Source organism: Sphaerodactylus townsendi, linkage group LG02 (genome assembly GCF_021028975.2).
Source record: "Sphaerodactylus townsendi isolate TG3544 linkage group LG02, MPM_Stown_v2.3, whole genome shotgun sequence".
Lineage (NCBI taxonomy): Eukaryota > Metazoa > Chordata > Lepidosauria > Squamata > Sphaerodactylidae > Sphaerodactylus > Sphaerodactylus townsendi.
Window position 1 is genome coordinate 103,519,625 of NC_059426.1, and position 23,922 is coordinate 103,543,546.

The following is a 23,922-nucleotide window of genomic DNA, read 5'->3' on the forward strand; positions in this document are numbered from 1 at the left end:
TAGATAGAATTTTGGCTTTTAAATCCTGTGTATTAAAATATATTTAAACTACAGGAAAGTCAAACTAGTGACGCTCTTTTTCCCTCGATTGACTCTTAATGCTATTGCAAGGGTAGGGGTCTCAAGGCGGCCAACTTGTACTGAATGATGTTTCCTATTAAGGGTGGCTACTGGTGGGTAGGGGATAAAACAAATGAGAGCAATTTTGGGGAGTGAAGAGAAATGAATTCCAACACAAGATCATTTTTCTGTTGTACTAATTTGATGACAAAGATACAAGAGTAAAGAACTTGAGATAACATTCATTTCATTCATTGATTTATTAGATTTATACCCTGCCCTCCCCTAAAGGGCTCAGGGTAGCTTAACAACAAAGAAGTCAAACGTCAAACATCATCAATCATGATATATCAACAGTAAACAACATTTCGTGACATAAAATAGCAAAATATCAATGGCATCTTAACAACAGAAAGTGCCAATAGGCATCATATAACAATAAATTATAATAGTGTAATATAACAATGATACAACATCTTAAACAGCAAAGATATCAACAAGGCATAATATCAAATTACAAAATAAATAAATATAGATGGCAACTTATCATTCAAACTACAACAGCATGACCTAGGATTAACATTTCCCTATAGTGCCGGCATAATAACTAAGGCTAGTAACTAGTTTAAACAACACCTCCTCAGTCCCCCCACACCTAACAATACCCACAGGCTACTAGTGATATAGCAGTTTACTAACTAGAATACTGACACTGACCTAAAAAAATACAACCTAAATGCAAAGAAAAAGGGGGAAAAATTCACTACAGCTGACTAAAATTCTACACTAACCTAATCACAATACATCAGTATCTACAACTAGCTATACTAACTAAAAACAATATCCACAAACTCTGAACTTCTTTGGCGTTCCAACAAGGTCCGCTGCCATTGCCACTGCTGCCATGTTCTGGCTGGGTGCTATTGAATGGAGGTATCTTGCGCACTGTGTGGGGGCCTCTGCTACCAGTCCCCCCCCCCCATTGTCCAAGAGTCTCTGGCATCATAGGGACCCCTGCCACTGACCCCCATCACTAGAACTGTCAAGCAGGCTGGTTGCTGCCACTGTTCCAAACTTTCTGCAGACTGCTGTCGAGGAATCGATGCAAGGGGGCCTCTATCACCAGCCCCCCTCTCTAAACTTTCTAAACAGGACATGAGCAATAGAGACTAGCAGGTAAATTGGATTTCTGTTCTTGCATGTTGAGATCTCCACTTGTAGTAATAATGAACCATTCACAGAGGTAAGGATAATGTCTTTTTTCCCTCTCTGATTAAAGACCCAGACACTGAACCAGTGTGGTAGTCCTGCTAAAATGCTGAATTATGTGAGAAACAGCTGTTGTTTGAATTTCTACTCAGCTTTGTGTAGCCTTGAGTCAATTTCAGCCTAAAACACCTCCCAATGTTCTTATATGGCTTAAAACTTGACCCCAAGACCCTTGGACCAGCTGTTTGGTAGATATTCACATCTGGCAGATGGGAGACTGAGAACTTCAGGTCATCTTGTTAATTAATGGCTGTGGCAAGGTTTGAATGAGAGGTTTGTTGCTTGATAATTTGCTGCTATGCTGCACCAGCATTCATAACCAGTATTGCAGCATAAGTACTTGTAGAGCACATTTAAAGCAAAACACCTGAATTAGTAGCTCTGACAGCAGTCCAAGAAGATAGGCTAATATTTTTATTTCCAAATGGCAGGCAATGGTTGGGGACTTGGCTGTGAATTTGGGGCTGTGGCAAGTTTAGAATGAGAGACTTTCCTACTCACACTCTTGCCTCATACATTTTACTGGATTAATGGGCAGCAGTGTATCTGCTATGTTATATTTAGGCTTGCGCTGCTGAATGTTGTGCTATAGCAGTTGTTTGCAACTGATTTTCCTACATGGACACAAAAATCCAGGAGGTGAACCATACAATATCCAAATGATGTGTGGACACAGTCATCATTCAGCTTTATGTGCTGCATTACATAAAGTAATAATTGGCACCAATGGCACCTTAAAGACTAATAACATTTATTTGAGCATAAGCTTTTCTGACTCAGTGGCCACATCATCATCTGCAAACGAACTCTGACTGTCACAAATTTGTTAGCAAAGATCTTTAAGGACCCCTCAACTTCTGTTTAGTTTTACTGGAACAGATCAACATCAACTCTCTGGAATTAAAATATGAAACGCTACTGTCAACAGAAGCATACAGTTGGCGTGGGAACTTGTTTCCGTAAATAAAGAGCATGGGCCAACTGAACAGAAACGTTATTAAGTGAGATATCTAAAGAATTAATTTTGCAGAGCGATAGTCAAGACTAACTGCTAACTGCAGAAAAAACTTTCCAATAGGAGACTGCAAAGTCCGATGCTTGCAGCTCTACAGGGCACCATCCCTTCCATCTTTGTATACCCAAAGTAATTACAGGGCACCTTTCTGCCTACCAACTATAGAACTTGTTGCATTGCAAGAGCAGAGTGAATCCGCCAGTGGCCAGCCGACATGCCCTGGGACGCTCAGAAACCAGCCCCTGGTGTGCTTGACTACAGCGATGCGACAAGGACGCCAACGCTGCGCTTCCCTCTCCGCCCACCCGGGTTGGCACAACTGGAAAGGTCCAGCTGCAAGTGTCTGGCTCCTCCCATCACGTGTAGCGGGCGGAGCCTGTTGTCGGCCGGGTGGAGTCTTTGAGCCCCGGGGTGGGGGGGTGCTGTCCCATCCCGGGAAGTCTCGCGCAGTGGCCGGGGCATTCTGCTCTTGAGAGGGCTGGCAGGTGGGGGAAAAGGCTTTGGGGCTCTCTTGCTGCCGCCGCTGCAGCCCATGGGGCAAAGACCCAGCGCCGAAACTCGGCATTTGCTGGCGCCGGCGGCTCCCGGCCAAGGGCGGGTGCTGAGGCGTCTCTACGCGGCCAGGGACGGGAGCGACCCCGGAGAAGAGGGACCCTGCGATGGAGACGCGGCCTCGTTGCCTTCCACTATAGGGAGCGGTGAGTTGGGGCTGGGCGGGAACCGGTTCATTTTCACGACGGCGGGGACGGTGGTTGCCTTTCCGGACAGAGTTTGCCTTTGCAAGATTGGAACCCGGAACCTCTTAAATGGCATGGCTTGGTTTCGGGAACGGGAGGTGCCTGGGCTTAAACGACCCACGAAGCCACACCTCCCGTCCCGTCCCGTCCCGGGGTGTCCTTTTCTTGAACTCCAGATGTGCAAAGGGCTGCTTGTGGAGAATCAAGAGAAAAGTCATTAAATGCTTGGTTCTTTACTACTGAGTTTTTATACTGAAAGCAGGTGAATCCTGGAGAAGATTCAGTCCTGCATTTTCTTTTGCGGGTGTGGGGTTGGTAAGGAAAAACTGCATGGATTGGGTGTTGGCTATTGTGTTATTGTTGTACTGTAGTACTCATTGACAACTGGATTGTTTTGTTCGTATAGCAAAATGCAATTGTGGACACTTGCTTTAGTGCTCTAATAGTACAGTAGGCAGCAGTATGTGGATGCATGAAGAAACAGTCAGAGTGCCTTCCTCCTGTCACTATTGTCACACATCCGGAATGAGGGGACGGTTCTCCAGAGCAGGAAGTGCAATTTATGCTGAGGTTTGAGCCGTTCTTTGGTGAGAAGTGAACACTGTCTGATATTTCTTTTGCAGTCATAGAGCCCCCAGTTGTGTAACCTTGAAGAGCCCCTGGAATGGCATCAGAGGAGCTTTGGGGGTGATGGTCAGGGTGGAAGTTCTAGCTTGTAACAAGTAGCATTTCATGACTTCCCAAAGTCATGGCATTTGCAATAAGGAACAGGAACGGAGCTAGTTGACTGTTGCTTATATTTTTAATCATTTTTTAATTTTATCATTAAGGGATACATACTAATTGGCAGACAGTCTGACTTAAAGTGATGCCAGTAATAACAGAATATGATCTGCCACATAAATTATAAACAATGTACTTAACATTTGCAAGTGATAGTTACATCAGAAAAAGTGGTTTAAGATTTCTAGTACATAAATACAGTGCAAAAATATAGGTATAAATGCATAATTATATACATGCACACTCACACACACATATACATAGATAAATAATAATAATTAATAGGTTAATAATAATCTTAAACCCTTATGCTTCAGGTGTTATAATTCTATGCTAAATCACTTTCCTTCTAGTTCCTTTGTTCAGCCAGGATCAATCCAGAATGTTTCTTCAGTTCACTGGCAGTTACTAATTCAGAAACCAGTTGGAAATTTCTTGTCACTTACTGTATCATTATTTATGGGTGACCATGTGGTCCATTGAATGTAAATCAAACTGGAGTTGAGTAGCATTTTTAAAGACTGCAAATTTATTCAAATGTAAGTTTTCATATTCATTTAATCGGATGCATGTAGCGTCTGTCTATAGAAGCTATGTTTACACTTAAAATAACAAGCAACAGAAAAAGGGGTGGGCAGATATTACAAGGCAAGCCAATGTAAAATATGAACCAGTCAAAGAGTAGAATGATGATAATAAATGAGGACCAATCTTACTTAGACTATTTATCAACTGCTGGGTGTGGTTTTCACCCACTCTGGGTGGATTGATTAGTCTTTGATTGTCTTATTCTATTCTGGCTTGTCTTTGAACATCTTCCAATCCCCTTTTGGTCAGTTTGCACATTTGTGATTCATTGTGGTTACACATTTGTGGTTCACTGAGAATGAAGAAGGCTGCATTATTCAAGCTTCCTATTAGGGGAGGGAGGAGGAGGATTTCTGGCTGGCTTTGAACGCAAAAGCATACAAGCGGGATTTTAAAAGGTGGAAAAAGGTAGTAGGAAGTGGACACTATCTGGGCACTGGGAAGGAAATAAATGGAATCAAGAACATTGTTGAACTGTCCTATTTTGTCGGGAAATGCCTAACTTAGTAAAATCATGACTAAAGTGCTAGCTGTACTTGTGTCCACATACATATCCCAGACAAAATGTTGTTTGAAAGCTTATATACACAGCAGACATCTTTCACACAGTTCCACAAACATTGTTTAGGATGTATTGTCAAAGGCTTTCACGGCCGGAATCACTGGTCCTTTCCGCACGGGCCAGAAACAGCGCCCTAGGGACGGCAAAAATGCTGTCCTTATGCCGCCCTCACTCCCCCCCAGCAGTGCGAAGCCGCTGTTTCCCAACCTCACTCCCCGAGCGAGGTTTTCCGGAAACAGCGGCTTTCAGCGGCTGGAAGGCGCCATCTCCCCCTTTCCCAAACGCCTTACCTTCCTTCCGACCTTCCGGCGCGTCGTCCAAGCCTGGGGACATGCCCCCCTGCCCTGCGACTCCAGAGCTGTTGCGCAGGGCAGGGGGGCATGTCCCCTGGTCTGGGCGATGCACCGGAAGGTCGGAGGGAAGGTAAGGCGTTCAGGCGATGGCGCAGCGCTGCGCGGTCTTCCCCGCCCCTACTGGGACCGTTCATGCTAACGGTCCTGGAGTGTGTGTGTGTGTGTGTGTCGGCATCGTATAAACCGACACACCCCTGAGAGTGGCCGTGCGGAAACGGCCACTGGGGTGTTATGTGGTTTCCAGGCTGTATAGCTGTGTTCTAGTAGTATTTTCTCCTGACATTTCGCCTGCATCTGTGGCTGGCATCTTCAGAAGATTTGATGGTAGTAAAGCAAGTGGAGTTTAGCATTTGGATTTTTTTGAAGGAATGTTTATACATTTTACTAATATGTGATGTTCCCACCTTATGCCAAATCTTTTTTTGGCAAGAGGCTGCTCCTATTTTAGTAAGAGATCTATATTAAAGAAATGTTGTCAGATAAAGTATTTCCATGTCTTCAGATAAGTGAGTTATTACATTATGTGTCTGAGAGGTATCTCAGATGCTCATCAGGTCTACCTTACAGATTATTGACAGACTGCTTAGGGCAATTTAAGAGAAAGTCAGCTTTTTATTATTAAAGATTTGTTTTTTTGAAATAATTAACACAATTTCTCCTTTTAAAACCAGTAGCTCAATTAACATATTGATGAATTTATAAACGCAACACATAGCATGGGTTCACAAATTTTGCCTGGCATTGGTAACCAGTGGTGCAGCTGGGTATTTCTAGACTTTGGACTTAATGTTCCTTGGAAGGTAATGTGTGATTACTACTTCACTTACTTCAGATGCAAAGTACAGAATGAACAGTCTTCAATAACTTATTCTACTGCACTGTAAATTAAAGCCAGTTTTAGAATAGGTGGGTATTTTATTATTTAATAGACCATATATTGAATCATGTGGCATTTTTAAATACCAGAGAACTAGGCTGTCAGCTGAAACAGCTTTTAACTAAGTGTGGACTCTTGTTCCAGAAGAAAGCTTTTCTCTTAGCTGAATGGAGTAGTTGGCTATAAACTATCAAAATTAACTTTTTAAAATGCAATGAATTTTAGCTTTTAACAGTGTTAGGCATGGCACCTGTTAAATATATATAACATTTTGGGGGAATTTGAAGGAAATGCTTTTTTTTCTGGGACAAAAATGGAAAATTATGTTAAAATTGAAATACATGCAGGATTTTCTTAATTACGTTCCTAAACTTATTTTACTGTGCTAAGGTTGTAGAAAGTATCATTTATAATTCATCATGTAAAATTGTACTGTATGGCCACTGCACTTTAATCTGGGCACAGGTAGTTTACTTTTTGCCATCTGAGCTATAAGGGCAAAAGGAAAGTTTAGAATAGAAAACACAATTTTTGTATTAAAGCTGTTAATATTATCTTCAAAAAACTATCCCACATAGTGATAATAGGGTTTAGCAGTCTATTTTAATATCAAATTTAAATTTGTAACATTGAAAACACCAAGCATTTCAACAACATATTATCATCAATCACATTAAACTACAATATTGTAGATAGAATTGGCCACATTTAAACATTGTAGAAGTGGAAAAGGCCTTTAGAAAAAAATAATAAGCCCCCATCCTTATTTCTGGTAGTCTTTCATATGTCTAGTAGCTATAAATATGGACAAGTTTTATAATGGACTTTTATTTTAAAAATTCAAAAAAGTCTGTTAGGGTCAGTCTTTTTTCTATATACAAGTTTGATGAATACCCAGTGCTTTTCTTTAAAAAGGTTTTGTTTTGTGACATTGACTTAAAAAAATCTCTAAGGTGGAGGTCCAATTTTCTGCCAGTAGAAGAGGGAGATACTTTTGCTGATCTCCCTGCCCCACAAACCTCCCTCCCAGTGCCCTGTGGTGTTCCGGGGGCTTACTTTCAGGTTGTGTGAAAGGTTATGAAACCTCTAGACATAGGCTGTTTCCGCACGGGCGGAATACAGTTTCCCAGGAACACTAAAAACAGCGTCCCTGGGGAGGGGTTCACACGGCCACGCAGCAGCGGCCTCGCAACCCCTGAGCGGCGCGAAGCCACTGTTTCCGAACTTCACTCCCTGAGCAAGATTTTTCGGAAACAGCGGCTTCCAACCGCTGCCGTGCGAACGGCAGCAGCTAGAAGGTGCCATTTCCCCCCCTTTCCCAAACGCCTTACCGTCCCTCCGACCTTCCGGTGCGTCGCCCAGGCCAAGGGACACCCCCCCTGCCCTGCAACTCCAGAGCTGTCACGCAGGGCAGGAGGGCGTGTCCCCTGGCCTGGCGGCTTACGAATCGAAGGTTGCATGGAGGGCCGTATTCGACGCACTGGGAAACAGCACAGCCTCTGTGGAATTGGTCCATGGTCTACGAAGATCGAGTCATTTTGTAGGCAAATTCGTGAAGCAGAAATAAAGTGGTCAACCGGGGTGCTGCTGAGTCATTTTGTAAGGAATTCCGTAGAAGCAGAAATAAAAGGCTCTTTGGTGTAAAAGACCGTTTATTCAGACATCTTAGAAAGCTCAAGTACACGCAGTGGCAGGAATAAGATCTCCCGCCAGAAACACAGGTTATAACTCTGTCCATCCCATCCCCCCTCCCGGATTCCCATGGGAACGAAGGTCTCATCTCCCTCGCAGAGATAAGGTCTCCGCCGGAGAAGCTGGCCCAACGCCCGGGCTGTGGAATGTACTCAAGGCCAGGCGGCTGCCCTTCTCCTCAACACCATTGAATCCTTTACACTCTGCCTCCCTTAAAGAAGACCCCTCCCCCCCAGGTTTGTGCGGAAAGGCGCGGTGGAAAGCAGAAATAAGGGCGGGGGCGTCAATATTTTCGGAATAAACCCATTGATTATACCCAGAGGAATATCCCACCCAAGAGACTAAATATTACTGGCCGTTATGCGATTAAAGCCGTAGAGTCCAGGATGGCATCAATTTACCGTAATGCTTGTGGCCATCAATAATAATAGTCGGTGGGGGCCTCTCCGGCGGGTCGTAGCCGAAGGCATCGGAACGGGGGCCTCCTTGAGCAAACTGGAATGGAAGATAGGATGAATGTTACTAAGAGAGTTAAGAGCAAATCCAATCGGGCAGTGACATACCATTAATCACTTTAGTAATCTGAAAAGGTCCCACTAATCTTTTGCCTAGTTTGGAAAATTTATGCACGATCTTCTGAGACTTTTGGTAGACAAATACACCAAAGCTACCACACTTGAGAGGAAAATCCTCGAGCGGTGCTTATCCGCTTTGCAGCTTTTGGGAGTCCTTAGCCTGTTGTAAGGCAGTCTGGACCGATTTCACCACCCCTCGGCCAGAGATGAAATCCATTGTTGAAACTCTGGAGGATCCAACAGCCTCAGCGGTCGCAGTCGCGTGCAACGGTGGGAAGGAGCGACTCAGACACAATTTCAAAGGGGTTTTTTTGTACTGCTATGAACGCGCATTGTTATAGGCGTACTCGCATAAACGGAATGAGCTTCTTCCGCAGAATTCAATTGTCTTGATGGTAGTTGGTGTAACAACGTAAATACTGCTCTAGGGTTCTGTTCGTTCTCTCCGACTCACCGTCACTTTGAACGTGGTAGGGGGCGGCAACCGCCGGGGCGGCCCCTAACAACCCTAGAAAAGCTTTCCAGAACTTTGAAATGAATTGGGGGCCGCGGTCGGAGACCACCTTAACGGGGGCGGAGTGTAGACGGTAAACATGCTGAATGAACAGACGAGCCAACTTAGGAGCGGAGGGGATGGAAGCGCATGGAATAAAATGGGCTTGTTTAGAAAATAAGTCCACCACCACCCACAAGACCGTGTTGCCATGACTTTCTGGTAAATCTGTAATTGCTTTGCGGACATCTTGAGGGGGGTGGAGAGGGCGGCCAAGTTCTTGTGATCCGACCAAACTTGAAAGGGGTGTTTAGCCCCTTCCAGCCAGTGGCGCCAAGTGGAGAGGGCTACTTTAATGGCCGCAGTCTCTTTATCCCCCACAGTCCAGTTGAGTTCAGCACCGGAGAATTTCTTTGACAAATAAGCACACGGAACCAGCCTATCATCTTTATTTTTCTGCAACAGGGCTGCCCCAAGCTTTTGTCCGAGGCATCCACGTGAACCACAAACGGGAGATCTGGGTCAGGGTGCTTTAGGATAGGTTCGGTGGTAAAAGCAGGAGCTTTAAGAGCTGAAAGGCTGTTTGACATTCTTCAGGGGGGGCCCGGGCTTGGCGGACAGTGGATCTTTACCCTTAGTGCGTAAGGAGGTCTGTGAGAGGGAGAGTCCAGTTCAGCGAATTGGGGGTATAAAGTCACGATAGAAATTAGCAAAACCTAGAAAAGATTGGAGTTCTTTTCGGTTGGTGGGGGCGGGCCATTGGAGGACCGCATCACTCTTGAAACAGGATCCATTTTTAGGCCCTCGGCTTGGTGAATTCGATAACTCCAAATAGTCAATAGAGGTTTGGTGGAAACAGCAACTTGGAAAGTTTGGCAAAGAGGAGTTGTTGAGCAAAGCGTTTCAATACTTCCCGAACCAATGCTTCATGCTCTTCCATGGTTTGTGAATAAATTAAGACGTCATCTAAGTATGCTACCACTACTCCCTTGTACAATAAATCATGGAGAACTTCGTTGATAAGGGCCATAAAAGCCCCGGGGGCCCCATAATTTCGAACTAATGGCATTATTAAGTATTCAAACTGTCCAAACTTTGTAGTTAAATGCAGTCAAGTGTTCATAGCCTTCAGCAATTCTGACTCTGTAGTAAGCTTCTACTTAAGTCCAACTTAGTAAAGATGCGTCCTTGCCCAATCGCGTCTAAAAGGTCCTTTGATCAAAAGGCAAAGGGTTATTTATTGGACAGGAGACTGCATTGAGACCTCAGTAATCTGTGCCAGAGCCGTGAAGACCCATCTTTCTTTTTTTACAAATAAAACAGGAGCAGCATGTGTGTGTGTTGGTAGCTTCGGCCCGTGATGAACCCTCGCCGAGCGAGGTTCTTCAATCTAAGAAGGCACGCAGTTCCTTCTCCCTCATTGGGACTCATGCGGTAGATTCTACTCTTTGGGCAGTTAAGCCCTCTGGCTGTATTACGATTTATTTTGCAGTCGAGTGTCTCTATGGGGTGGCAACTGATCGCATTCTGCTCCTGAAATACCCTGGCTAGATCTTGGTACGCCGGTGGGATGCCGGTAGAATCAGGAGCAATCGCTGATGAAGCCAGGGGTGTGTGTGTGTCGGGGAGAAGTCGAAGTTTCCCCAATTCATGTGTTCCCGCGCAGGGAGGGTCAGTGAATTCCAAGATCCTTTCTTTCCAAAGCGAATTTTGGTTCATGTAACAAATAAACCATGGCATGCCCAGAACTATGGAGTGTTTGGCCACTGGCGCCAGAATAAAATCTAATTTTCTCCCCAATGGTCGGCGCAGCGGAGGAGAACCGGTTCGCGTTTTGAACTGGGCCGGTCCTTCGCTTCCGAAAGAGTGACTGCCGTCCATTTGGAGTGAAGGGTATGTAAGGCTTAGCCAGGGGGATTTGGTCTAGACCTAGCTCACCTCCGGGCCACCTGGGGCACGCATTAAACAATGGGAGCAGCCAGAAGTCCACAAGGGCTGAGGCTATAATACGAAAGTATGCTTAGCGGGGTTGTGCCAGAAACGCTTGGATTGTAATGGGAGCACTGCCTTCACTCACCGCGTCAGGAGTCGAACCCATGTCCATTGGGGCTGAAGAAAGGCAAACTGCTGCTTCCCCCTCCTCTGGAGTCAGCCTAACCGATGACTGCTTTAGATGAGCCCTGTGGGGGCGACCCAGATTTCTTAGCGGTGTGGCTTGGCAGATGGGGTGAAGGCGGCCGATGGTTGGCTTCTGTTTCTTTCGGCAGTTGGCTGACCAGGGGTGACCCGGGACCTCCGCGAGTAAAGACACAATCCTTGTACGGGCGACGGGCGCCGGAGGTGGTCTCGGTAGAGGCGGCTGGGCTTGGCTTGGTGGAGCGCGGTAGTCGGAAACCCCGGGCGTGGGCGGCCTCCGGCACGAAGGCGATACTCAAAAGCGAAGACGCGCACTCTGGGGATCCCAATGCAATCCAATCAGCAATAGTCGCGAGGGACCCGAATTAAAAAAAAACACCGCTTTCATTTCCAGCTTGCCGCCGACAGCATTCTGAGAAGTATTCGCATTTCATGCGCTCAGGCCACTCCGGAGGGAAGTCGAGCAGCAACGCCCGCGCCACGAAATTCCGCGAGGCAATTCTGCAAACGAGCGGTTGCCTTGCTGAATAGTTTTGATGGTCGCGGATAGCTTCATTTTCCGCATTCCTGGATCTTGGAAGCGTTTGCCCCCTCAAGGCTTGGAGGAATGCGGGCACCGATGGCGAGAATCTTCATCTTGCAGGTTCAAAAGCAGTCACAAACCAGTCGGCTGCTGCCCCATCCAGGACTGGAGCCGGGATGCAACCCCGTATTTTTTCGCGCTCAGACCGGTGCATAAATCATCATAGTCACTCCATGTGGGCATTCGAGTTGCGTAAAAGATGAAGTAGGGGGGGGGGGCCGTCCCATCCCGAAACGGGCAGGTATTGGAGGTCTGTAGTAACCCCCTTTCCACGGCCCTTGGCGACACTGCAGGGGCGGCGGTTGCGCAGGTTAGCGAAGCGGAGCTGAAGGCAGCGGTTGCGCAGGGGCCCCGAATCGGTGGAGGTATCAGCGCCCGGTGCCGCTTTGGTGTTCGGTCGGGGCCGGTCCTTGGAAGGTGGCTGGACCCAGCTTGGCGTCGCCCCACCGGACGGCTGTACCCGGGTGACAGCTGTAGACTCCAACTTGGGTTGCCTCTGGTCTGCTGCTTCCTCAGTTCCCTCTCCAAGCGCAGCCAGCTCTCTCTCCTTGCGAGGTCAATGCATCTTGGTGCGCATGCAAAGCCAAGCTTTCTCTCGTTCCAATTTAGACAGTTCGTCCCCGTTGGAACAGCTGCAGTAAGTTCACTTTGAGTGCGCCAAGGCCTGAACACTCTCATCGTTGGACGCTGTAAGTCCAGTTTGGAGTGTTCCAGGACTTTATCATGGACTGATAGATTCTGGGCGATATTGCCGTTGGAGCGCATCCTTGGCACTTGGGTCCACCCGAGTTGGATTTCTTTTGGCGCCTGCTGCTCCCGGGTCTCTCTGCAGGTTTTCAGCGGCTCTTGCTGCAGCTGTTCCCGTTCCTCTTCCCATAGCTGGCGTTCACGGGCCCATGCTTCTTGGGCATCTTCGCAGTCGGCCCACTTCCTCATCCCAGCTCTCTTTCGATGGGAGAGGGAACAGATCCGGCTGTAGAGTGCAGGCTTTCTCCGGACTCCCTCGTCGTCTGGACCAGCCGCAGGCATCGATGGCTCACCCGGGTGTTGGCTCCACGGGGGGCATCTCCAGGTGCAGCCGCTGGTCCAGGATCAGGGGGGATCCGATCGGAGAAGAGCGGTCACGCGGATACCCCTCCCAATCCTAATGGTTATAGTCCCAGTGTCAGCCGGGTGGTCTTAACCGGGACGGGCCCCAGTGCTGTGCCCGCGGTGGTTCTTTGGGAGCATCACCAAAATACGAAGTCCAGGAATCTGGTTCGGGATGGACTCCTGGGTTGCCGCGATGAAAGGTGGTCAGGCCCGTCTCCTCCGTGACAGGTTGCATCTGAGGGTTCTGTAATCCATCATGAAAGCGAGGTAGAAATCCGGATCCACAGGCGCTCGATCCATAGACAGCGCCCCAAGCGACTCATGTAAGTCCCCATGAGTGCGTTTCTTTCTCACGTCCCTCGTTCCAGCGGAAGTAAAGGAAGACTTCGTGCTGATACGAGGACGGGAAGAAGAGTCACCAGCGAGACCCACGCTTCTCCCGCCCGGTTCCTCCAGATCCAGAAGGGACAGGTCGGAGCCTCTTTGGGGGCTACCGCACCTTCCCCAGAAACATCCAACCTCTCCATGCCGAGGCACCAGAGGTCCACTGCACTAGGAATATAGATGATTTAGGATTCCTGCCACAATGTAAGGAATTCCATAGAAGCAGAAATAAAAGGCTCTTTGGTGTAAAAGACCGTTTATTCAGACATCTTAGAAAGCTCAAGTACACGCAGTGGCAGGAATAATATCTCCCGCCAGAAACACAGGTTATAACTCTGTCCATCCCATCCCCCCTCCCGGATTCCCATGGGAACGAAGGTCTCATCTCCCTTGCAGAGATAAGGTCTCCGCCGGAGAAGCTGGCCCAACGCCCGGGCTGTGGAATGTACTCAAGGCCAGGCGGCTGCCCTTCTCCTCAACACCATTGAATCCTTTACACATTTATACCGACGCACCCCCTGCAGCGTGGCCGTGCAGAAACGACCATAGTTTTTTTTCCTATTTTATCTCTGTGCAAGGCAACAGAAGGATACCAGTCTTCCTTTTAATTTTCTTTTCCCTTTCTGATCCACAGAAACTAGGAGGTAAAACAAAATAAATGTTTACTATTTTGTTTTAGATTTCCAAACTGGTCAGTAATTTCCTTGGAATCATAGAAATGACTATCTTATCTTTGAATCTTGTAGTTGCTGATGACCAGAATCTTTACATCAACCAAGCTGTAGTGTTCATTGAAGATGCAATTCAGGTAAATTTGGCTTATGTCTTGTGTGTTGGGCAGTGGTGATTTCTGGTGAACAAGTAACAGAACTGTAGAACTGAAGGAGTCTGGGTTGCTGCTCAGCTTTGACTTACTGTAAAGCCTTGTGGTATAGATGCAGCATCAAAAAGTCTTAAGCATTGTTAGGAAGCTTAAGTATGGAAGTGCTGTCAAGTTGCTACCCACTCATAGCAACTCCTGCCAGGGTTTTTCAGTGTAAGTGAGAAGCAGAAGTGGTTGCTGTTGCCTCCTTCTTTAGAGTACCAGTCTTACTTACCGGTAATTTATATATGTTGCTGTGTAAAGATTTTGGATACCTGTGAATATGTAACTTGCTCATGACGCTAAGAGCATTCTCAGATGAGAAAAATAGGCTGCTCTGGATGACATACTAGTTGCCTGTATAATTTTATATGTTTATAATTAACATTTGAGAAATAGAGCAAGTCTAATATTTGAATGTCCTTTCTGCCCTTCACCCCTTTAGTATCGTTCCATTTATCACCGTGTGGACTCTAATTCCTTGTGGCTTTATCGGCGGTATTATTCAAGAGTTTGCCAATGGTGAGAATAACTCCTCCTCCCCAACACCTCCTCCTTTCTTTTAGTGTGGAACGCTATCTGACATTCTCATGTATCTCATCCAGAATCTATCTTCAGCAAAATTGCTGCAATGTGCCTTTTAACATTATTCTTTTTCATTGCTCCCTGTGAGCAGGTTTTGCCACCCAGCATTTGTGGCAGCTGCTTTTGTTTTGTGGCATGAACAGTGTCATTTATGATAAATAGTCTGCTGCTGCAAATTAGGCTGTGGTCATTGTCTGAAGCATTCCAGTACCATTTAAAAAAATCATTAGAATATGCCAATTGTATCCTGATACTTCTACAAACAAATAAGGGGGAAACATACTCCTCTGGAATTGTTCCATTTCTTCCACCACAATACATTTCAGCTTCTATTCTTAGTTCATATATGTACATTTATGTTTGATTGCTTTTCCGGCCATTTGTGAAGTATTTTTGCAAAAGGTTAAGAAAAGGCCTACAGGGTGGTAGAAAATCCTCTGACTTAGTTTCTGTGTACCAAGTTTCAGTTGGTTTGGCAGTTTCTATGTGGCCATAAGTTTTATTAAATTTATTTTATTTAGATAGTTTCCAGATTGCTGTCAGCCCAAAATTCATAAGGAGCCTGCTTGATGTAATAGAGCTCACCTAGATAGTATGCTGCTCAGCAACCCCCTAGAATCCCTGAAACGTTGGTGCTGTTAATCAAGGCAGTCTCATGGACACAGCGCAGGGCATAGTAGGCTACAGAGAAAAGGAGCAAACTGGGCAAAATTGATCCCACTCCCCTTTTCCTTGTGGAAGAGGATCCTGTAATCCCCAGCATTAGTCTTTTAGAGATCATAGGGTGCTGCTGGGGGAAGGTGAGAGCAAGAAAAACTTGCGTCTTTTGGCACTCTTGCACACGTGATTAGTATGGTTCACCGTCCAACTCATTATAAACAGTTGAGGCCAAAACCTGACTTCATTTACATATTGATGCATAGATGTGATAAATCTGTTAATCTTTAAATCCTCCAAGACTGACTTTTTTGCGTGTCACAGCTACTTCTGTGTAACTTTATAAATCACGTTGCATTTGATTTCAGCAATTGTGCTCTCTTCCTCTCTTAGGATTTTGAGTATCACCATTACGTTAATCTTACTGCTTGCTTTCATCGAACTCCCTTCATCGCTTACAGTCACATCAGATGTGCGATATCGTTCAAAAGCCTGGGAGCCGCCTTGTGGCCTAACTGAAATAATCGAACTGCTTTGTTTTCTTGTTTTTATAGTGGATGCCTCCGTAAAGGTGAGTGAGGACTTAAGCATATATTTAATGCAATGCAGATAAAAAGGGCTCAACTCCTTTCTTATAAGGGCAACACTATGCTTCAGTGTAAATCAGACCCAGTTCTGATTCATTGTTGAGGGACAGAGGCAGACTGGATATCTGGAATATTGCCATATTTTTCTGTGGGTGCTCAGATCCTTTCTGGGCGCAGAAAAATGAACCATTAACATTTTTTCCTCTAGAAATATATATTTTTAGAAAGTCATACAATTACCTAACTTATATTAAAATGTGTATTGCCTCACCAGAGTTATTTAATAGGATGGGAAGAATTTCGGAAAACAAAGTGGCTGATGGCATATATTGTGGTGCTAATTGTGTCACTTGCAGACTGGACTGCCTCGATATCTCTTTTCTGTGGCACGGTAAGAGTGTCTTTGTGATTTTGTGTATGTGTGTGTGTATGAGTGAGTGAAAGAGAATGAGATAAAATAACTGCCATTTTTGAAGGACTGAGGGCTGCAGTTGGAAATGCTCAGAGATTTTAAACCCAGGTATATTGTAAGAACTTTGCATTCTGTGGTGAATGTGCAAATTGCGCTATCTCCCTGAGTACAGGGTTTTGTTTTTGTTTTGAAATGCTCTGGGAAATATCTCCCTTGATGTGTGCATTTTCTTTGCCAAATGAAGAGCTGGTTATAAATAACTTTCATACAAGAAATGAAGATAACTGTACACCGGAAACCAACAAGGGTTATGTAATTTACTTGTTAAATATTTTGTGCCATACTGATGACCAGAATGCTTTGTCAAATATGTCACTGATGCTTTGTTGAGTTTGTTATAATTTAGATATGTTTCCGGGTTTAGTGCTAGAAGATTAAAATAAAATTGGAGATATGAACTTCATCATGTTTAATTGTTTTATTTTTAAAAAACGTGGGTTGATTTTGTTAGGGTAGTTATTTAAAGTTGTTTTATTACCTTGATTGGATTCTGTTACCATTGGTTTCACTGAGAAACATTGATTTCCCTCTGACTTGCTCCTCATCCTGTTGGGATCACATTCTTAGAGATCCCTCACCAAAGGGATCTTGCTGATATAGGGAATTAAAATTCTTGATCATACAGTGGTCACAGGAAAGCATTAGACAACCCAAGGAACAAGTTGTTAGCATTAATAAAATATATGTAATAATCAAGGAGACCTTGTACATTCCATCTGCCACAAATCTGTCAGTTCATAAAGAAAGAAAGCAGTGACCAGAATGGGGCGTATTCTTAAAGACAAACAGAGCACATGGATGAGGGGAACTAAACCCTGTGTCTCTTCCCATGCATTATTTTATTTCACTGTGGTGCTTGAAGCATTTTGTTCCATCCAGGTTTATGTTCAATAGTGGAGCTAGCTAAATGTAAAATTCTTCAAGGACAATTGTGTGGAATTGAGCAAGTTTAATCTCCCTCCATTATCTTGACTTAGAATCATAGAAGCTGAATTGGAGGGGACCTTCCATCTAGTCCAACCCATGTACAATGCAGGAAATTCACAACTACCTCCCCTCGCCACACCAGCATTGACTCCTGCTCCATACCCAGAAGATGACAACAACAAAACCCTCCAGGATCCTTGCCAATTTGGTCTTGGTTTAAGCCTTTTTACAAGATGAACTTTATGTTCATTTTACAAGATGAACACAAGCAACTCCCATCATGTCTCAGTTGACTCTTAGTTTGAATTTATTAAAAGAGGTTGCCGGTCCCCCCCCCTCCCCCATGATGCTTGCTGTAGCTGGTAGTGGTATGCATTCACAAGCATTTTTCATTATTAGAGAATGGCAGCAGAAAATAGGAGCACCTGTCTTATAACAGATCAGTGGTTTAAAGATGTTCTGAACATGATAATCCATGTTTGCTAATGATGTTTCCCTTTTTATTAATTTGTTCACTCTGGCTGTTTCCGCATGGGTGGAATATAGCATCCCTGGGACGCTAAAAACAGCGTCCCTGGGGAGGGGTTCGTAGGGCACAGTGGCGGCGGCCTCACAACCCCCGAGCGGCTTCCAACTTCTGCTGTGTAAACGGCAGCGGCTGGAAGGCGCCATTTCCCCCCCTTCTGGCGCATCACCCAGGCCAGGGGACACGCCCCCAAGCACTGCGACTCCAGAGCTGTCGCGCAGGGCCGGGGGGGGGGCGTGTCCCCTGGCCTGGGCGACACGTCGGAAGGTCGGAGGGACGTTAAGGTGTTTGGGTGACAGCGCAGCCTCCGCATAGGCTGCGCCATCTTCCCCGCCCCTACCGGGACCGTTCGTGCAAACGGTCCCGGGGAGGGGGGTGCGTCAGTGTCATATACGCTGACAGACTCCCCGAGTGTGGCCGTGCGGAAATGGCCTCTGTTTTGAAAAATGTTTGTTCATTTGTTTTTAAACTGCATATCCACTTTAATATTTCTAGTTTTTAAAAAGGTTGTTTTTCACCAGTTTGCACCATTTGGACTTGTATTTTGCCCTGTGTTAAGCAGGAAAAATGTTTACTATTTAGTTTTCCTGAATGGCCCAGAAGTAATTATTTTCACTTGTTCAGATATTGATGTGTTTCCATGACCAAATATTACTTCTTTTTTGAATTTAGACTGTGAGAATAAGACGATTCCTCCGGCCTTTCTTCCTCCTTCAAAACTCTTCAATGATGAAAAAGACACTAAAAAGCATCAAGAGTACTTTGACAGAAATGGGAGGGTGGGTAAAGTCATAGTAATTAATGTTCTGTCAATAAGTAGTAAATATATAAATGTTGTGTAGAAATCTAGCCATTGCTCTCCTATAGTGTGTTCCCATTCCCCCACCCCCTCAAAAATGGGATAAATCTGCATTTGACTGATTTTGATCTAACTTTGGAAATTATGTTAGAGAGCAACCATGCCATTTTTGAACAAGAGCTGAAAATTGTGGGTGATCTGTTAAGCTCACCGAGGCTCTATGAAAAAAGGAAGGAACATTCTTCCTTCTTGAGAATGACGAGTTCTGTGTAGTCACATTAAGGTAAGCTGCTTATCCTATGTTTCCCCCTTGATTAAATTTAGTAGAACTCATAACTTTCCTCAGCTGAGGCTCTTTCTGAACTGAAAAACCAAGAAGGTTTTTATTGGAGTTTAGTTGGAAATGTGGATTATGATATGTTCCCTCTTGCATTTTCTGTGCATTTCGATGAAAGAATTGATACTGACATTTGTATTTTCTTCCTGACAGTGTTGGACTGCTGTTAGTTCTTCACCTGTGTCTTTTTACCATGTTTGGTATGCTGCTGTTTGCTCGAACACAGGTAGTTATTGTGGATCTTTAATGTAGTGGTTGTTTGTTTGAAGAAGATTCATTGTCTTGTACCGCAGGGTACAAAATCCTGAAATCTTCACTATTTAAGAGGTTTCTTATGTTACTGGTAGATATGCCATAATTCCACTTTTGCCTGTGTTGCCCCAAATATTGCCTAAGACTGTCTGCATCAGTGTTCTCCATCTGTAAAATGGATAAATGTTAGGGTTGGGGGTCACCACAACATGAGGAACTGTATTAAAGGGTCGTGGCATTAGGAAGGTTGAGAACCACTGACTTAAACAATTGTTTGGAAGTGGATTTTGCTATTTCGCACAGTAAAATCAATCTGCAAAGTGCATTGAAAATGGATTGAAAGTGCATTATTCTGCATGTAGCAAAAGTTCCCTCAGTTTCAGAAAGTCACCGCTTCTTTAGTGCTTGAGCACAGCACAGTTAATTTCCACTCTTAAATTTTATTGTAGGCCTGAAACAATGTTTGAAACAAGAAACTGCATAGCAGACTCATTTTCTTGACAGGGTGGTAGGGTTTGTGTGTAGGTCTTTGGTGAGTGTTGCTTTGCTAACACTATGCATTTCTGTGGCTAGGATACCCAACTGGAAAAAGAGTGGAAGGGATATTTTCACAGTTTGACAGATTCATGGACTACATTACTTGTGCTGTTGACCACTGCAAATAATCCAGATGGTAAGCATATCTTTCTGAGGTTCTTCCCCCCCCCCCTTTTCCCCTAATTAACTGAATAAAATCATGATTAGCTAATTTTTAAAGTTTGGGGTAAACTGTGAGATTCAGATAGTTTGCTTACTATTTTCCTGGGAATGTGGACTTAAATTTCCCCAGTTTCATTTGCAGGATCATTTCATCAGTCATATTAGAAGTATCTTTGTTCCCCACTCAAGTTATGTTTAATCAGCTATTCTGATTTTATGTGTGCTCTGTGTGTTTGCGATTTCTAACATTTTTAAACCTGTTACACAGCAATGATGGCTGCGTATTCTAAGAATCGAGCTTACTGCATCTTCTTTATACTCTTCATTGTGATTGGTAAGTTTCTTGCTCCTTTGAATATAACGTTTATGCAAACTGTTGGATCTCTGTTTTACTCAGTATGACTTCAAATTGCTTTTATTTTTGAGCTTCAGTTTTAAAAGTAAGACAGTTGCTAAACTGTATTCTTTCTCTGTGTCTTCCATCTTGGAAGAATAGTTTGAGCTCCAAAGACTTAGCAGATGCCAATGGGTTTTACTGTTACTGTGCTCACTAAGAGTGGAATAATCAGTCAGCATGAGTTGTGTATTGCCATTACATGAGGATTCTCAATCCTTAGTGGAATCAAGTGGTAAGATGCAGTTCATTGTATATGTGATGTGAAAGCATTACTACTGTTTTTTTAAACAAGAGCAAGCTGGGGTGGCCACTGTAACATTTTCACATGCCACAACTGAAAATTTAAAGTCTATTTGCCATCTAATTTTACTTCAATTAAAGAATTACATCCATCTTCCCATATACATTGGCTCTGAATCTGAAAAATTAAACCATCTAGCTGAGCACTCCCAGGAAAAGGGAGGAAAACCCTTAACCTTTTGTAGTCCTCTGATCTGTCCTGTGTTCTGTTTCAATTATGGCCTTTTGTTAGAATGGAAGAAATACTTGTTAAAAGTCTTTTAAAAATCTTGCCTCCATCAGATTTAAAGTTCATCATTTAGTCATTATTTTATCCAAGCCAGTTTTAAACATGTTTTTAAGAAGTGGTGTTTCACAACCATGGTAAAATAATTATAGCACATGGTTTACCAAACACATTTTGGAGATTGTTCTGATTGTTGCTCCTGAGCCATTCCGATGATGCTCTGGAGGAACATAATATCTCGCATAAGTTGACGAAAGTCTTTTTTCTTAAAGGAAACCTGGTTCTGATGAACTTGCTGACGGCAATAACATACAACCAGTTTCGTGGCTATCTTCTGGTGAGTAAAGCCCAACTTGCTGGGTGTTAATCATGCTTCTTTCAACAATGTTCAGCTTAATGTGCCGTAAGTATTGGGCTCAGGCAACTGCAGTTTTGACATAGGTCCTTGCTCTGCTCCCTCTCATTTCACCCACTATGCTGCTTTTTCCTAGTGCTATCCCACAAGATTTAAGGTGTGTCTGAGGGTCTTTTCATATGACAGCCACTTGCTGGGAAGAAGATTATCTTTAGGAAATAAATCCATGATTGGTTCCTTCCTTAGTATGGATTCATTATTTACATGTACATTGTAGACATATGGTATAGCACTACATCAGATTTGTTCCCAAAGGTTTACTATGTTTATGTGTACATAGATGCATGTTTGAAAAGACCACTAAGTGCTCTAACATGAAAAAGTGAAAAATATGCAGGTACTTCCCCATTTGTCCCAACCGATAGTTTTTATTATATTAACTCTAGTATATAAAAATTGCTGTTACAAACCCAAAAGTGATTTCTTTTATTTCAAAAAATACCTACTGTATATATTCGTGTATAAGTCGACCTGCATATAAGTTGAGGCACCTAATTTTACCACAAAAAACTGGGAAAACTTATTGACTCGCGTATAAGTCGAGGGTGGGAAATGCAGCAGCTACTGGTAAACTTCAAAAATAAAAATAGATACCAATAAAATTACATTAATTGAGGCACCAGTAGGTTAAATGTTTTTGAATATTTATTTCAAAGAAAAACAGTAAACTAGCTCTGTAAGTGGAAAAGAGGGTCAACGAAAACAATATGGTCTCAACAATAACTTTAAAAGTACAAAATCCTTAGCTCAACCAGCAACCAAGATAAAACACAAGAGTTAGCAGTACCAACATTTCAGAGTATCTTTAGGAGACCCTCCTGATGATACCACCCAGGTTTGGTGAAGTTTGGTTCAAGGGGTCCAAAGTTATGGACCCTCAAAATGTAGCCCTATCTACTATTAGCTCCCATTGGAAACAATGTGGGATGGGACACCCACTTAGAATAGAATAGAATAGAATAGAATCTTTATTGGCCAAGTGTGATTGGACACACAAGGAATTTGTCTCCGGTGCATATGCTCTCAGTGTACATAAAAGAAAAATACATTTGTCAAGAATCATAAGGTACAGCACTTAATGATTGTCATACAGGTCTAGTAAGCAATCAGGAAACAATCAATAGTAGTGAAAACATAAAATGTAAAATCATAAAATAAAATAAAATGTCAGCACAGGCTATAGTCATACAGTCATAAGTGGGAGGAGATGGGTAATAGGAATGATGAAAAAAGTAGTGCAGTAATTATATAATAAGTATATAATAAATAGTTTAACATTATCGAGGGAATTATTTGTTTAACAGAGTGATGGCATTCGGGAAAAAACTGTTCTTATGTCTAGTTGTCTTGGTGTGCAGTGCTCTGTAGCGACGTTTAGAGGGTAAGAGTTGAAACAGTTTATGTCCAGGATGCGAGGGGTCAGTAAATATTTTCACTGCCCTTTTTTTGACCCGTGCAGTATACAGGTCCTCAATGGAAGGCAGGTTAGCAGCAATTGTTTTTTCTGCAGTTCTGATTATTCTCTGAAGTCTGTGTCGATCTTGTTGGGTTGCAGAACCAAACCACACAGTTATAGAGGTGCAGATGACAGACTCAATGATTCCTCAATGATGATGACAGACTCAATGATTCCACTTTGGGGATCCATAACTTTGGACCCCCTGAACCAAACTTTACCAGGCTTGGGTGGTATCATCAGGAGAGTCTCTTGAACAATCCCTGAAATTATGGTGCCACTAGCCTAAAAACTGCGCCCCCTGGCGGCCGACAAAAAAATCAAAACCCTAAAATATTTTAAAATTCGCCTGACTCGCTTATAAGTTGAGGGGGGGTTTTCAGCACAAAAATGTGCTGAAAAATTCAACTTATATGCAAGTATATATGGTAAGTTCAGTTTGCTACACGCTCTGGAAGTGATTCAGTTTTTGAAATTTGGTGTTCATGTTGACTGTGAAATGCATTAACTGAAAACATCATTTGAGAATATGGGTGTTTTCAGATAATCACAATGCATGCTAAATTGAGTTGCGTTTGGAATCATATCTGGCGATTCTGCAGGGATAGCAAGCAAATAACAGATAAACTGGAATTTCTGAACTGGTAGACAAATCAGAGTATGTGGTTTAAAGAAACCATAATTTATTGTGATGTCAGAATGTATCATATGACTGAGAGCATATGCCTTCGGGGTAATAGGTAACAAATTTGTCTGTGCGAGTTAAGTCCAGAAGTTACTTTACACAGTCATAGGCCGTTTCCGCACAGCCACGCTCGGGGGGGGTGTGTGTGTGTGTGCGTCGGCGTATATGATGCCGATGCACCCCCATGGGACCTTTCGCACAAACGGTCCCAGTAGGGGCGGGGAAAATGGCGCAGCCTGCGCAGAGGCTGTGCCGTCGCCCGAACGCCTTACCATTCCTCCGACCTTCCAGCGTGTCGCCCAGGCCAGGGGATATGCCCCACCCCTGCCCTGCGCGACAGCTCTGGAGTCGCAGGGCAGTGGGGACATGTCCCCTGGCCTGGGCGACGCGCTGGAAGGTCGGAGGGACGGTAAGGCTTTTGGGAAAGGGGGGAAATGGCGCCTTCCAGCCGCTGCCGTTTGCGCGACAGCGGTTGGAAGCTGCTATTTCCAAAAAACCTTGCTCAGGGAGCGAGGTTTGGAAGCAGCATCTTCACGCCGCT

General features: G+C 44.2%; 1 protein-coding gene across 2 annotated transcripts in view; it reads left to right on the forward strand.

Annotated features, from left to right (window-relative positions):
* Positions 1–2,765: 2,765 nt before the first annotated feature.
* TPCN2 (two pore segment channel 2) overlaps positions 2,766–23,922 on the forward strand; it is a 41,031-nt gene continuing 19,874 nt past the window's right edge. For both annotated transcript variants that reach the window (XM_048486467.1, XM_048486468.1), the window contains exons 1-10: positions 2,766–3,042; positions 13,946–14,007; positions 14,507–14,583; positions 15,697–15,874; positions 16,165–16,281; positions 18,488–18,594; positions 19,105–19,177; positions 19,777–19,876; positions 20,171–20,236; positions 21,098–21,162. In XM_048486467.1, the coding sequence (XP_048342424.1) occupies positions 2,877–3,042; positions 13,946–14,007; positions 14,507–14,583; positions 15,697–15,874; positions 16,165–16,281; positions 18,488–18,594; positions 19,105–19,177; positions 19,777–19,876; positions 20,171–20,236; positions 21,098–21,162 (1,011 nt within the window). In that variant the 5' untranslated portion in view covers positions 2,766–2,876. The remainder of the gene's footprint in view (positions 3,043–13,945; positions 14,008–14,506; positions 14,584–15,696; positions 15,875–16,164; positions 16,282–18,487; positions 18,595–19,104; positions 19,178–19,776; positions 19,877–20,170; positions 20,237–21,097; positions 21,163–23,922) is intronic.